Raw genomic sequence first — 14,914 nt, 5'->3', positions numbered from 1 at the left:
TGTTTCAGGGTCTTTGCAGTGAAATTTTTAACTGAAGCTACCCCACAGTGAAAATTTACACATATAGGCTTCATCCTCTGTACCACAACAGCAACTCACAGGACAGGCTGAAGCAACTTCCTACAGAGGGTGCATGGCCACCTCTTTGTGACTACCCCACACCTCTCTGGTACCCACAGCAGCCTTTCTCTGGAGCAGATGCAATTAAGATGAGGGTCCCTCCTGCTGTTCCTGTTTGATTAGTGAGGACAGCAGCGACATTTGCTCATTGTCTTCATGCTTGGTGGCTACATTCTTTTGGCTGGGAGGGTTGCAGTAGCTGTTCCCAGGGTGGCAGGCAGGTATGCCATTTCCAGCCCTTGGCTGGGGATATGTGGTCAGGCACTCCCTGACTGCAACACTGCTTGTAAAATCAGTCACATTTCCTAAGTGTGAAAAATGCAACAGGGTATTGTACAAGGTGAAATATAAGATGGTGGTGTGTGTGACCGTGGTAGGGAATTTATGAGGACAGATCTTTCTGTGTCGTTGGATCTGAGGGAACTGCCATCAAGCAGGGAAGGTTTGGTCCTCTGTGAGAAATGGGTGTTTTAAGATCTCTTTGAAGATATCAGAGTTATGATGTGTTATGGCCAAATTACTGGCTCACTGCTGAAAAGAGGAGCAGTATGCAGTGAAATGTACACGGGTTCCAACCATTGGAAAGCAATTACTACTACAAGTGAGCAGAGAAGCAGTTAATAGCTGCAGTACCATAGTGGGGAGCTTGCCAAAACAGCCAGCTAAGCTAAAGTCCTGAAAGCTAGGTCTATTTGTCTCATTTACTGTGCTTTTCTCATCTCCCTTACCCCATCACAAACAAAAAAAATACCCATAATAACTATAACCCTAGTAGTTACATCTAGAAATAAATCAATATTCAAATGTACATTTTCAACAGTAAGAGATACTAAAGGATTATACAATCAGCATTTGGCACTCATTCCTACTGTACTCTGTATATGTTAAAAGGGGTCATATAATTTATTTCATTTAGAGCCATTAATTTTTTACTTACAAGACAGCTTTCCATGACAAATACTTCTTTCTCTAGAACATTTCACTACCCTGTAAAAGCAAACCCCATTTCTTATAGCTTCCTAGCAAGATATTCAGACCAATTAGCCTATTCAGCTTCTCCCTTCCTTATAATTGGTAATTTAGCTTGCTATATAAAACACAATTAAACCTTGTTTGGAGTAAAGCTGTAGAATCATGGAGCTCTAGCTGCTACTAATTCTTAAATCTTAGCCATTCTTAAAATAGGTATTCTAATGTACTTCACACTGATGCAGTTTAGTTATCACTTGTATAGCCATCGAAATGTTCTTGAGTAAATTAGAATTTGCTCATTCCCAACTATGTCAGCAAAAAGGCATTTTCTTTTCATCTGTGAATAAGAGGTAATATCCAAACATCCTGGCCAATCATCAGTTTATCTTGCACAATTACATTTTTTTCTCCTTTTGCAATGATTACCTGTCATACCTGTCTAAGTGTATAATCTACAAATGTATGTCTTGCTGCAGAGAACTGAAATGCCGTGGCTATGCACAGGTATTTTTTTACATATGCAGGATTAAATCCAAATAATAAGGAAGAGTTTAAATCACATGTAATCCAGAAAAGAATAGGGACACTGAAGGAGCTAAGGAAGAGTGCTTCAGGCTTCAGGTAACTGAGACTTAAATAATTTTAAACAAAAATAAAAGTTATAAGTATTCTACATAAATATGTCAGAAAAAAAATAACATTTTTTTCTTTGGGTAACTCAGTTAAACTGCAAGCAGACTTACATTGGCAGTTACTCATTTTAATTATAGTGTGATGACACTTGCTTGTTTAGAAAATGAATCATATGGTTGCACAGGAATTCAGTCCTTTTGCCTCAGCTACATTTGTAGACAGACAGAATTCTAAAAGTGAAACACATATTTAATTGTTCAAGGGTTATATGATGCACATTTATTCAGCAATAATTTCAGGTTATCTTCTCCAGTTCTTTCCCTCTTATTAAGAGACCTGTCAGCCTTCTTACAGCATGGACAGTAAGAGAGAATGACATGCAAATCTAACACACTTTCAAGTAGAAGAATATTTCAGTAGTCTAAAATCATCACTGCAAGTACCTTAAGTCTTCCAGAATTCAGTAAACTTAATCTAGGATGCAGTTTAGTAAAAAGAAACAATTCACAAGATTTCTGAACAGGATCATTTTACTCCATCAAAGGACCATAATTTAATCCCATGCAATACATTCAGCGAAGTCAATGAACTTGCATTAGCATAAAGTCTTTAAAAACCTGACACACTGACCTACCTTTATGTGACAGACGTAACCTTGGTTGCCTCGTATCTGCTGTGTGACATCCAGCTGGTAACTCTAGTAACAAGCCATATAGTGCCAGGATTAGAAGGTGCTGGGCAGATGCCATCCTGCCCAAGATAAATTTCTTGCTCTCTTCACTTAACTGCTGCTGTTTGTTTGTTGTTTTGGTGGGGTGTTTTTAAGGCTTCAACTTCCACTTCTACTTTGCCAGTGCAGCTAGATCTCTCTCTTTGGTCAGTTTGTGGGGTGTCTCTGTGGGAAATTCAACGTTCATCAGAGCAGCACACAGCCTCAGCTAGCCATTTGTCAAGCTGTGCAAATGTCATGTAAAAATATTCCCTCCCTAGGACAATTGTTTATAAAGTGCGAGGACATTCCAAGGCGTTACTCTGCAGTGTTGTGTCTTGAGCTGTCTTTAGTAACTCTGCCAGTGGATTCAGGAAGAAGCTGTATTTTCAGTCCCTCCTGCAAGGCAATTCATTCAGAGAAGGAGGGAGGGAAAAAAAAAAAAAAAAAAAGGAAAAAAAGAGAAAGCACCCTCCTCCTTGGTGATCTTCAGAACTCAGCCCCTTGCTCTGACTTGCCAAACAGCTAGTTTTAATTCACCTTTCACCTTTGCTAATTAAAAACAAGAAGTGCCATTCCCTCCTGGAGTTGCAGGATCCACCCAGCGGGAAGCCGGGCTGTCAGGCTGCTGTATTCACTGAGAAAGTTCAGGGAGGGTTTAGGCAATGTACAGTACCGGCTGCTTCTAGGAAGCGTTTTAATCCACGTGCCGTGCACTGATTCCTCAATTGATTTGTGGTTTCACATTGTAAAGCGCCAGGAGAAGGGTCAGAATTCCTCCTGTCCCTCCCTTTCCAAAAGTCATTTCAGCTTTTGTTCCCAGCGCAGTTTTAGAGGAGGATCAACCCTTGCATTAACCATTTAAGTACATTATCACTTTGCATCGTTAAACAGCATGCTCCTAAGTGGATCAGGGTAAAAAGATTCTAGTCGTATATACTTGCTCACTTTAAAGAAAAAGGATCTGCTTTTTACATATCCCCGCCCCCCCCCCACCCCCCCCTTTTGGTGCTTTCACACAGTAGCTTCTCCCCTTTGCATTTTAAATGTCTGTAAGTCTGGAACCCTAGGTCATCTATATATGTCAGTAAAATTATTTCTCTGACTAGATGCCTGTGTGATTGGGAAGTACTTAAAAAAATATAAAAGCCTGATCAAAGCACTGTGATGATTAACAGCATCAGATTTGAAAGTGCCAAGCAGCTACCTCTTACATTGCTAACAAGTACCAGAAAACTTCATCTCTTTTTTGCATGTGTAACTTAAAAATATACCCATGGCAAGATTTTTATACATCAAAACTACAGATGTCTGGAATACATTAATTAAGGAATAAAGTTCTCTGTAATTAAGATCTCATGCATACAACCATTTAGGATTATGCAAGGTGCATTTTAGACATTAACAATTGCACTTTTTAATAGGATGAAGCATTAAAGTCATGTTAAGTCTTTATACTCCTCATTGTTTTTTACAGAAAAAAGAATCACAAAGAAAGGAAAATGAAAACTAATGTATGCATTTGACAATAATGCACTAAAAAAAAATTGGTAGTCAACCAGAGATAATAATATCTGGAGAGAAAGATTTAATAAGACATGTCTATATGCCAGCAAACTGAAAAGAACCCAGAACAATGATAGAATGAAATGCTAATAAATTTAATAGCAGGATACATGGATGGGAGAAGACAGATCTGTTCAAGAAGAATAAAATATATGAACTCCTAGGACAGAGCAAAAAATGCAGCTTTGGTGAAAAGACAGAAGTAAATCATCAGAGTGCCCAAGGACTCCTGGAGGCTGCTGTATAATCAGGAGCAGGGAGCAGGTCATATCTACCTGTGAGTTCTCCAAGAGCAGGTCACGTACGCATACCTGGGCTTGCTTTGAATCAGCTGGAAGCTGTGCCAGCAGCAGTTGAACCATGGGAGCACGAGCTAAATCACACAGCTATTTGCTCCAATTCTTGCACACAATTGCAGGTTGCAGTGGATTTTATGCTGATGTGCCAGCTGTCTGGCAGTAGCTCAGCATGAGTACTTGAGATCTTGTCGGTGGAGAAGGCAATGCAGGCTCTGCCTCCAAGCACAGACCTCAGCAGGGGTGAGTTTATATCCACCTGATGGGATTGTTATTACTGGTACCTTTCTGTAACAGTGAGGCATACAAATATTCTGCCTTTGACCATTAAGATCTGCTGTAGAGCAGCATGATCTGGTGCCTGTTAAGGTTAGTGAAGAGTGTCCTTTGATTGTGATTCTGTGAGTTCTTATTGAAATAGTTGCATTTTTCCTAAAAAAAAAATGAAAACCAAAACCACCCCACAAGCATACAATTAAGACATTTCTCAAAGACTCAGTCTCTATCATCATAACCATACAAAATGTAAACATGTCTGATTCTGAAGTAGTCTAAATGGAATTTTTTCTTTGAAAGGTCTTGTGGAACATTTGATGCTTCTTTTTATTTATGATATGTATTTTCAAAAAGGGCACCAAATCCAAATGTGAGCTCACACTATGAAAGCTAAAACCATATTCAGTGAGTAAAGCAAATATTAGTGCAAAATCTCAAACCTTGCCTCTCTCTAAAACTCCTCTCCAAGCTTCTACATGGTGTTATTTATTAATATTCCTGGGCTTCAGCTGGCATCTGAGATGCTCAACATACTGAATAGGTACACTTCAGTTATCCTGAGATGGTGCAAAAGGGTTTGTGTGGCAAATTCAAAACAATTTCCCCAGCATTAAAGTTCTGTTTTCTTCTTCCAGCTGGGGAAATGCAAGTGGAGGAGGGAAGGCACAAGGGAGCTGCTAGAAACTATGGGCCTTGTTTTGTATTTAGATAAGAGATAGGGTGCAGCAGGTCTATTCAAACAAATGCACGCATACAAATAAGGGCAATTCCCCCACCAACCTGAGCTTACATGCACTCACTTGCATTTCTAACCCCACATATTCCAGCCATTACACAACTCCTTGGCTCCCTACAAACACAACGTGACCCAGGGCTGGAGCTCCAGAGGAGTCAGAAATACCCAAACAAGCTGATTTTCATATTTGTGCCCAAGGACAAAGCTTTTTTGTCTGAAATCTGATTCTCAAGCAGGGTGGGCTGTGTGGGTGCCTCAGGCTCCTTCCCTGCCTGCCGAGGGAAGGGCTGGGGCAAAGACACAGAGGCAGAAGCTGGAGCTGCTGCTCAGTGTTCAGGCTTTGGCTGTCAGCAAGAAGTGCTGGCATGGGAAATCTGGGAATGGCTGCTGGGCATGGGGAAAGATGCCTGCACTGGAAGGTAACCTAACAATAGAAAAGGAAAATTCACATATCGGTACCTGCAGGAGATTCATTTTTCCTTAAGTTTGTGTTCTCACAGGGTGAATCCTCTCTTTATAATTCTCAAATTGCTGTGTGAGGATTGCAAGCCCTTACAGCCTTACACAACAAGTTTTGTAGCAAAGCAAGTGGTGGAAAGGTACACACAATTTCAACCCAAGAGAAATGTGTGGCCTCAGGCAAGGCAGTCAAGCTCTATACCTCAGCATCTTTTCAATTTAATAGGTACACAGTCTTGCCTCAAGGGGTGTTTTGGAAGACTTTTTCCTATACAGTTTTAAACAGTAGGTAGAATGATGGCAACACAGATGTTCAAATATTAGGATTCTGTCTTAGATGAGTACAAACACAAAGCCCCAGGGCTGTGGAGCCCTCATGTAGTACAGTGCAAGGGTCTCTGAAGAGTAAACACGGTGGGTTTACTCCTTGTTTTCTCTTTAATAAGGCAAATACAACAAATGTCTGTCAAACCTGAGTTTTTCAGTAGTAAAATTGCCATTTAAGTAAATGCTGACAGATAAGTAAAAAAAAATGCCTGGAAACATGCTTCTAAGTAAAGAGTATTTGAAAATACAAATGCAAACCGTATACTTGATTGCCAGTGTAGAATCCCTATAACTACACTATCCGGAAGAGGAAGATGATGAGTTTTTTTTGAAGGGGGGGGGAACAAAGGTTGCTGTATACACATTCATTTTTTATGTACAGTAAAGAAGTCCATTAAAATAACTACAAATTAATTGTGAGTTGCTATGTGAAGTCTGTGAACCATAGTTTGATTTGCTACAGCTGCTGCAGATCCAGAGCAATCATAATGAAATCATCGAGCTTGTAAATCTAAGAACTCCAACACAAAATACTTCTGACATATTGTGTGAACTGGTTTAACTGATAGAGTGAAATGTAAACGCAGGAGCATGACATAAATAAGTAGATCTGCAGCTACTAGCACCAGTAACTAATTCTAAACATTATAACCATAAAGCAAAATGAAATGTTTAGAAAATTTAAAGCTGGGGTGGTCCAAAATTTGCCATAACCATAACTTAAAACCAGGTTTAAAAGTTACAAGTTTTCCTCCTTCTTCTGATGACAACACACTGAACCAAAGCAGGAATTCTCTTTCTTTCTGTCTCTGTCTGACTATGACTGCAGGCCTAAAGAACTTGAGCAACCCCAAACGGAGCTGTGTGGCCTTCACCAAAGTTAATGGTACCTGTGTCTACATTGGTACAGAACCTGCAGTAGATGTAGTGCGCAGGTAATGATATCTTCATTTATTTAATGCAAAAATATTTAAAAGGCACTTAAATAACAACTTCTTTTATAGTCCTTCATCTTTAAATCTTTGTCTATGTCACCACTTGTCCACTGGGCATTGCAGTTTGTATTGACACTTGACTTTCAAATTCTGTCATACAGAAATTTTTACAACAAACGTAGGAGTTGAAGGAAAGTTCTGTACATCATGTAATTGGTAACTCTGCCTTATCTCTGCCTTTGAGGTGGGAATTCATGTCTGCTTCAGTCTCTGTTACTAACTGGTCGCTGTCTCCCTTACGTCAGTACTGGGAGAAATACCAAACTGCATGTCAGGTACCTCAGCCTCCAAACTCCCAGTCTACCCATAAAAAATTCTCTGGACGTATTAGATAAGAGTGCTGACAAGACACAAGAAAGTGAAAAAGCTGATCCAACAGGTGAGTAATCTCTCAATAATATCTTCTGGAATCTCTCTCAATGAAAAAGGAGCAGAACCACCACTTGGATGACCCCACTGACCCTCTGGAGGATATGCTAACTGATAGCAGAAGAATGCTGCCAGATCATGTTTGCTGCAAGGAAATAACGGTAAATAATAATAAGACATGGTCCTCTGTGGAATTTTCAGATTAGAAATATTTCAGGTCTTTGCTTTTGTCATCAGGAATTGGACCCTAACCCTGTGTGAAACTAGAAGTGTTTATATGAGATATCTCCAGAACTGGGAAGTGTTATTTCTCTTGTTTTATACACAGTGCCTTCTCTTTGATCCAAGATCAAATTTAGACAATATTCATTAAGAATAAGAGTTTGACTGAACATGAGCCTCTGATTCAACCTAGCCACAAAATTACATGATAAATTAATGTTCTGGTGGAAGAAAAAGAGTCTGAATTAAATTACATTCCTCAACTCAGGAAGGACAGGGTTTTGACGGGTAAATATAGTAACACACTGTCCTTGGAACATTGTTGTTTGCAGTAACATCATTTCTACGTCTAATTACAGGTGAATGTCAATACTGCTTGGGACATAGATTGGGTATTTTGGCTAACCTATAAAAAACAGATGAAATAAACATTTTTTTCTTCGAATGCAGACCTCTTAATGGATTTTTTTATAGGTTAGACTAAAAAAAAAAACCAGGCATATCTGTGTATCTTATTCCTGAAATCAACTCCATGTGCCTGACTTACAATTAGTACATGGGTCACAGCAATCTGTATGGTTAGTTATGGATGAAAATCAAATTACTGATTTCTCTAGAGGAATGTATTTTTTATTATATTTTTGCTACTAAATAAGTACTGAAGTCTCGCACAAGAAAAAATGAAACAGTTTGCTGTTTGTTGAAGATGAAGATGAAATATGGCATGACATATTTCCTATCCTGATCACTGAGCAGGAAATAAAAATGTAATGGTCAGAAGTCTAATATTAAGTAATTATATCTATCAGATATTTCCTATTAACTCAGAATGAGGAATATATTTTATTAAAGGTTAATGATTCCCTTTTTTATCCCAAATTATCAATGTGAATACCATTTAGCTCTCCCTTTACATGATTTTGCTTCCAGTGGATTGCTTCTTGGTTCTTCATCATTTAAAAAGAAGACAAAACAACAAATAACTAGTTAAGGAATGATGATATTTTATGCCTTAAAGGTTCCATTTAGTGGCCTCAGTTCTTAGCTATTGATTTCTCTACAGAAGAATAAGTGGTTTGCCCATTGTTGAAGACAGGATTAGACAAAATCTTTCTTTCCATGATCAGACATGCAAAATTAAACACATTTTCTGTCTGAAGCCATCACTTAATGCAATTATCATCTTAAGGTGAAATTAAAAACATTGGTTAAAAGATAAACCATTTTGACCACAAATCAGTTGCAGGTTTTAGAGTTGAAAATGCAAAATGCAAAATATTTAAAAATCAGTTCCAATTTTATTGCTCACTAAAAGATTCCACATTCCTATTTGATCAAGGTGATGACATCATCTGTTCTGGACATAAGTCCTGGGTTACAGTTAGTTTGTTTTTTTTATGTACTCCTGGTAGTGGAAGACATATTCCATGACAGATACCTAAACACAGAGCTGTATATGCTGTGATTTGCATCTGTGGGACATAATCTGCTTTCAGAAATGCATTAGATTTCTCATTAAAGCAATGTGGGTCCAAAACCTGAGGGAATGATGAAGGAAATCTAAAGCAACTCTTTTGGCATTTAACTTGGAAGTGAGCTGTCTGTATTCAACTTCAGTACACAGCGAAGCTTAGCAGATATTCTTCTGTGTCACAGTGGTTAAAGCATTAATTCTTCCTTTGGCTGAAAGATGTTCCTAGGTATATATAGACTACTTAGGATCGCTTTGCAGCTGTCAGGCAGCTAACATCCAGGTGCTGGGATGCTGACTACTGAAGCACACAAATCCCCAGTGTTTTGCAGCAGTTCCTGGTGAGCAGCAGCTGATCTCACTGCAGCCACGGGGAGCTTTGGAGGGAGATCTCAAAACTTTCAGACTCTGTACAAAACCTCTCCAAGAAAAGAGACCCCAGTGTGGTGAGAACTGAACAATCTATTTCCCTTGAGGTCTTCAGAAATCCCAGCACTAACCAGATGATAATTTTCAAAGGAGAAAACCACAAAATCCATTGCTGTGTTTCCAACCACTTTACTGTACATGCACACCCTCCCTGCACCCATGCTCTGTGTAAGGGAACTTCTGGTCTGACTGACTGACTGTCCTTTGCTGTGTGGTAGCTGAAACAAAAAGATCTGGCTCTGCATTCAGAACTTGGGTGTTCTATACACCACAAATATTTTTTTTGCCATCTGCTTTATTATTATCATGAAAAAAGCCTTTATCATTGGATTTCACTTTTGACATCTGTCTAGACAGATATTTATTGGAACCACCAACACATTCACTTAAAGAAAAAGAGAAAAAAGGAAGAAAAAAAAACCCAAAACCAAAGGCTTTAATATATTTTCTTTATTGAAGAGCCAACAACTTCAGCTTTCAAGAAGTGTCTGGACAGGGTATCAAACAGCATTAAGTTAATCCTTTAAATTACAACATTGACGAAGTGAAAGAGGAGTGTCAGTCTATTTTACAACTAGATAAGTGAATAGTTTATCTCAGGGAAGTATGTTGTCTGCCTGTTAAGGTAATTTATATCATTATTAAGGATGTACAAGTATTACCTTCATCTGCTAAGATAACTGCTGTCTTCATAATCATGACATTGTTCCAGTAGCAAAACCTATGGTTTCAGCTGTTAGAACAAATACTCAGAAATCCAGTACTATAGTTGTGTAGTGAAAGTGCAATAGTATTGCCAGATATGAGAAAAACATCAAAAATTGAATCCTGAGGCTGTGTTGGCTGATACAGAAATTTCATCTACACAAATTTCCCTGATTCAAAAGAACAGTAATGAGATAGGAGGATAAACAAGAGGTGAGCAATTGTCTGTATGTGAAAGGCTGTCCTCAGGCAAGGGAGATTTGCTGCCTTTCCATAGCAGAGCTGAATTCAAAGTTAGAGGCTGGAGTTGTGAAACAAGCTACCAAGAAAATCAAGGAAAGCTTCACAGCAGCAGGATGAATTAGACAGCGGGCTGGCTGGCTCGGGATGTGGTCAGAGCCATGTTATTTGAGGCATTTTTAACTAGGCTGCCGTGCCCTGCTGGAGAGGTGTACCGGATGATGTACTAGTTGTTTTCCATCCCTGGATGCCATGATCTTATAAATGTTGTGGCTGAGGACCACGTCTATTTTGAATTTACAAAACCACTTTGTATATAGTGGGCAAGGCAAGGATTAGAGACCCAATTAATTAGACCGGTACAAGACTATTTTTACAGGGACTTTGTACATTGGGTGAAGGCACAGTGAAAACCACATTTCTTTGGTTAATTGCTCTGTAGGGATTCTCTGAATCATAATTTGTTTTTATATGTGACCATCTTCCTCCAAGACTGAAGAAGGGCACGACCTCAAAGGCAAAGTCACCATAGACTATAGTTTAGTCTGCTATGACTTCCCTACTCTAACACAAAGCACATGTGTAGTCCCTAAAATAGAAAAGTTAAAGTAGACAAAACCAGAAGGACAGAAAAATTACGGCTGCCTGGGGGAATCCCTGATTTACAATACAGCAAGTTGTACAGTCTGGTGTTGCTGTGCTTGTTGATGCTTAGCATAATTACTACAGTAGTTGCCATGATAAACTTTTAAAAATAATAATTAAAATATTAATTATTGAATCATCTGAAATACAGAAGTTCTCTGTTAAATGTGGAACCCTCTCATTACAGTTCCTATGTATCACTCCTTCAGTCTGTGTAGCTCTCATTCCTTCCGTTAAATTTTCCTACAGTTTCATAGCTAAATTATTGCATCATCAGAAAGGCCAGAAACAGGACGATCTCATTCTCTGGTTGTGTAAAATGACTTGATTCAATTTCTATTAATAGGGACAGCTAGCAACACCAAATATCCTGAAATTATTACTCTTGATGAGAAGTGTGAATGTGCTATTAACATTCATTCAAAAAACACTATTTTATGCTTTAAATTCACAAAAAAGAGGTTTTGGGGTTGCATCAAGTTAGTTGCAGCCCTATTTGTGAAAAAATGAAAACACTATAAATAAAATACACTTCTTCTGTTTCGGTAATCCAAGGCAACAGATTTACCCTTCTGACTACAAACAGTCCCACTGATTTCAACAGTGGCATTCACGTGCTTTAAGGTAATGTTCAGTGGTTTGCTGGGTTGGGCTCCAAAATCCTAGATGTTTTTAGTAACAGAAAAATAGGAAATGAAACAAAATAATTTTTGTTCCCAGTGTTAGAAAAGAACAAGATATTTTTTAGTTGTAGACCTGTTTATCCTGTTTTGGGAATTTCCCCAAAACAGATGATAATTTCTGTGAAACTGATTCCAGATAAAGATCACAATTTTTCATGTGTACAGTAAAAAAAACAATTCTGAGGTGGTGGAAAACTGAGGGGTCAGTTGGGCAGAACCAGTTCCAGAGACGTGAGGGCAAGCAAAGGGAGCCAGGAGTGGAAGTGGGACTGGGAGTTGTGTCTCCAGTGCTAAGGGAACTGGGGGATGCTTTCTGGCTACAAGAGTGAGGGGCACAAACTGACCTTTGTCCATACAGCTTAGGGATAACACAAAATTAAGTTTCTGTGATGGCATGCCATCAGATGAGTTATGAGGGCTTGTGAGCTTTTCTGAGGATGCAAAGCCTCCAGTGATAGTGTTGAAGGACTATGCAGGACAAAGACTGGTGCAGCCTTTTTTATGTCAGCTGCCAAGAGGTGTCCCTAGAGTAACTGGAGAGAACTGGTTGGAAGAGTCCAAAAAAAATCAGGGAGAATAAAATATTAATTAGTCCTGAGTTGGTGCAACGAAGAGAGACTGAGGTGGACTCCAAGAAATTTTAGAAGCACAGAAGTGAGGGCAGGGACCTTTCTCTTTGTTCTCCCTCTTCACCAGTGGGGCAGGAGCCCCATACCCGCAGACCCCTCTGCCTTTGCTGCTGCAGCAGCCTTTGCCTGCCCCCAGTGCTCCCACAGCAAAGAACTCTCCCTTTTTTCATGCCACTGACACCCTTCTGTACATCTTTCTTTGTATCTTTGACTGACATGAAGGCTGACCTTCTTCTACATGGAATGAGAGTGGATTGGGGACCCTCTTCATAAGGTCAAACGCAGCAAACTTCTGCTGCAGTAAAAGTGTTCCTGCCTCCCTTGGCATGTGCATGAATAGATAGTTACAAAACATTCAGGCTCAAAGTCTCTTTCCCACCCCAGCTGCAGACAAAGAGGATTGCCTGTTGCCTCTTGTAGGACATGCTGGTAGGAATTGCCTCTCTTTGTTTATGCTGTGCAAGCTTTTAACACTCAGATAGTATTCTGTGAAAACAAATTATAATCAGTGCCTAGCATTAATTTCACTCTGCTGGAAATAAATATTATTTACGAGGCTAGGTTAGCCTCTTCTGTCACCTCACAGCTCTAACTAGTCTTAAGTTTCTGACCAAAACTTTGTAATCTGTACAGTGTTTCTGTACCACTTACAAATTTTCTTGAGTATGCTTTATTCATAGGACTTTTCTGTCCTTTTTCTAACTTTTTAAAGGAAGCAACACAACCTATTTGTAAATGAAACTACTGCTTTCCTCTTTGGCCCCTTCTTATTTCATACTTAGTGACTAATGAACACCCATTGATGGTAATTTCTGGTCTCAAGGTCAAGTTTGAGAAGATTCACCTGTAGCCTGTATTAAAGTGATGATTATGAATAATAATAATAAAAAAATGTCATAGAAGAAAAGGAGCTAAGCAGTATAACCTGTGGAATTTATATCCTGCTTTGACTGCACTGACACTTTACCTGGGGAGAAACAGGGTAGTAGACCAAGGGTGTATCTGTCAAAAAGAACATTTTTGCTCTGATTGACACTATGACTTTGGAGTGTATTTTCTGATTCACACATCACACCTCGGTTTATATTGCACAGCAGTATGAGAAGATGCAAGCTGGATTCCTTTGGGATGAAACTAAATGAACATAAATTTGAGTATTGCACCCAACATGCTTCTGGGCACCAGTCCATCATATCAAACTACAGCTAATCCAAAATTCAGCTCCTGGAATTCATATAGCACAGATGTCAAGGCTTGTTAATGTTATATAAACTGATCTCAGTGACTACTGTCTCCCAGCTGCAGGCAAATTCATTTTGAATTGGTTGAATGATTTCAGATACAATTATTTTTCATGGAAATAGCTAGGAAGTGATTAGGCTCATAAAACTTTTGAAGTAAGAGTGCGTATCTATCCTAATCCAATACACCAGTGATTAGATGTCCACAGTTGAGAGATTCAACTTTATTTCAATTTTTTTTTTTTTTAAATTCATGAATCTGAACTCCTCTTGGGTTTGTTGTTATTTTTCCTTAATATGCCAGTACATAAAGTTGATGATCTGTTGTCCAGTATTTTTGCATTCCCACCTCAAACAAGAGGATTATCTGACACAGTTCTGCTTGGACTTTTCTTCTGAGGTTCACTATGGATGTAATCTTTCAGTCAGCAAAACCATTTTTTTTTCTTGGAGAGAGATAAAAAGAATTTTGCATTCTATTCAACTTGAAAGTTAATTTTCATTTTTAAATTATCATTTTCATTTTCTCTTTTCAAGAACTGAAGTACAGTTATTCACATGGCACTATTCACAGGACCTCACCAGATCTGGCACTCAGTTCCCATGTTCAGACCATCAGACTGAAACACTCAGCAAAATGGAAGCCTGTCTGAGAAAGATTACTATTTCTTGTCACTTTTATGGAAATGTGCCATTTTCTTCTAAAAAAGGGTGTGCTTGATCAAGAAAGCCTGCCAACTAAAATTATATATTTATAAACACATAAATCTTGATCAGCCATAGCTGGGAGCTTATTTCTCTGTGGGCTGAACACCCAACAAATGACCAATTGACTTCTATGTTTGAATAGCTGTAAAATGGGAGGAATTATTTGGTACTGGAGGTCATATTTTATTTATTTCAGTTCAAGGGCCATAATTTTCCACAGCTAATATCCTGTTTTTAAAATATCTTTAAATTATCTCCCTAAAAATAAAATTGCATATTCACAGATGTCTTTCACTGGCACTTAACTTTTGGAAAGTCTTAATCCTCAACTTGTGTCATTGAACTGGTTCTTTCCAGAGATATTCTCAGGAATTTTTCTTAGGGTAAAGATTTCTTTGAGGATTTTCTCCCAGATTTTAATGATATCAGGATCTTATGATTATTCTCTCATAATTTCTGTAGAAGACCCAAAACCTGGGCTCC

The 14,914-nt window shown here is 38.7% G+C and overlaps 1 protein-coding gene across 1 annotated transcript in view; it reads right to left on the bottom strand.

Moving 5' to 3' along the window:
* SEMA3E (semaphorin 3E) overlaps positions 1–2,774 on the bottom strand; it is a 139,420-nt gene extending 136,646 nt beyond the window's left edge. Inside the window, exon 1 of the mRNA XM_069035453.1 lies at positions 2,360–2,774. Within this exon, the coding sequence (XP_068891554.1) occupies positions 2,360–2,474 (115 nt within the window). The 5' untranslated portion in view covers positions 2,475–2,774. The remainder of the gene's footprint in view (positions 1–2,359) is intronic.
* Between the last annotated feature and the right edge of the window lie 12,140 nt (positions 2,775–14,914).

Source organism: Aphelocoma coerulescens, chromosome 1A (assembly GCF_041296385.1).
Source record: "Aphelocoma coerulescens isolate FSJ_1873_10779 chromosome 1A, UR_Acoe_1.0, whole genome shotgun sequence".
NCBI classification, from domain to species: domain Eukaryota; kingdom Metazoa; phylum Chordata; class Aves; order Passeriformes; family Corvidae; genus Aphelocoma; species Aphelocoma coerulescens.
This window is presented reverse-complemented; position numbering and strand designations above follow the sequence as displayed.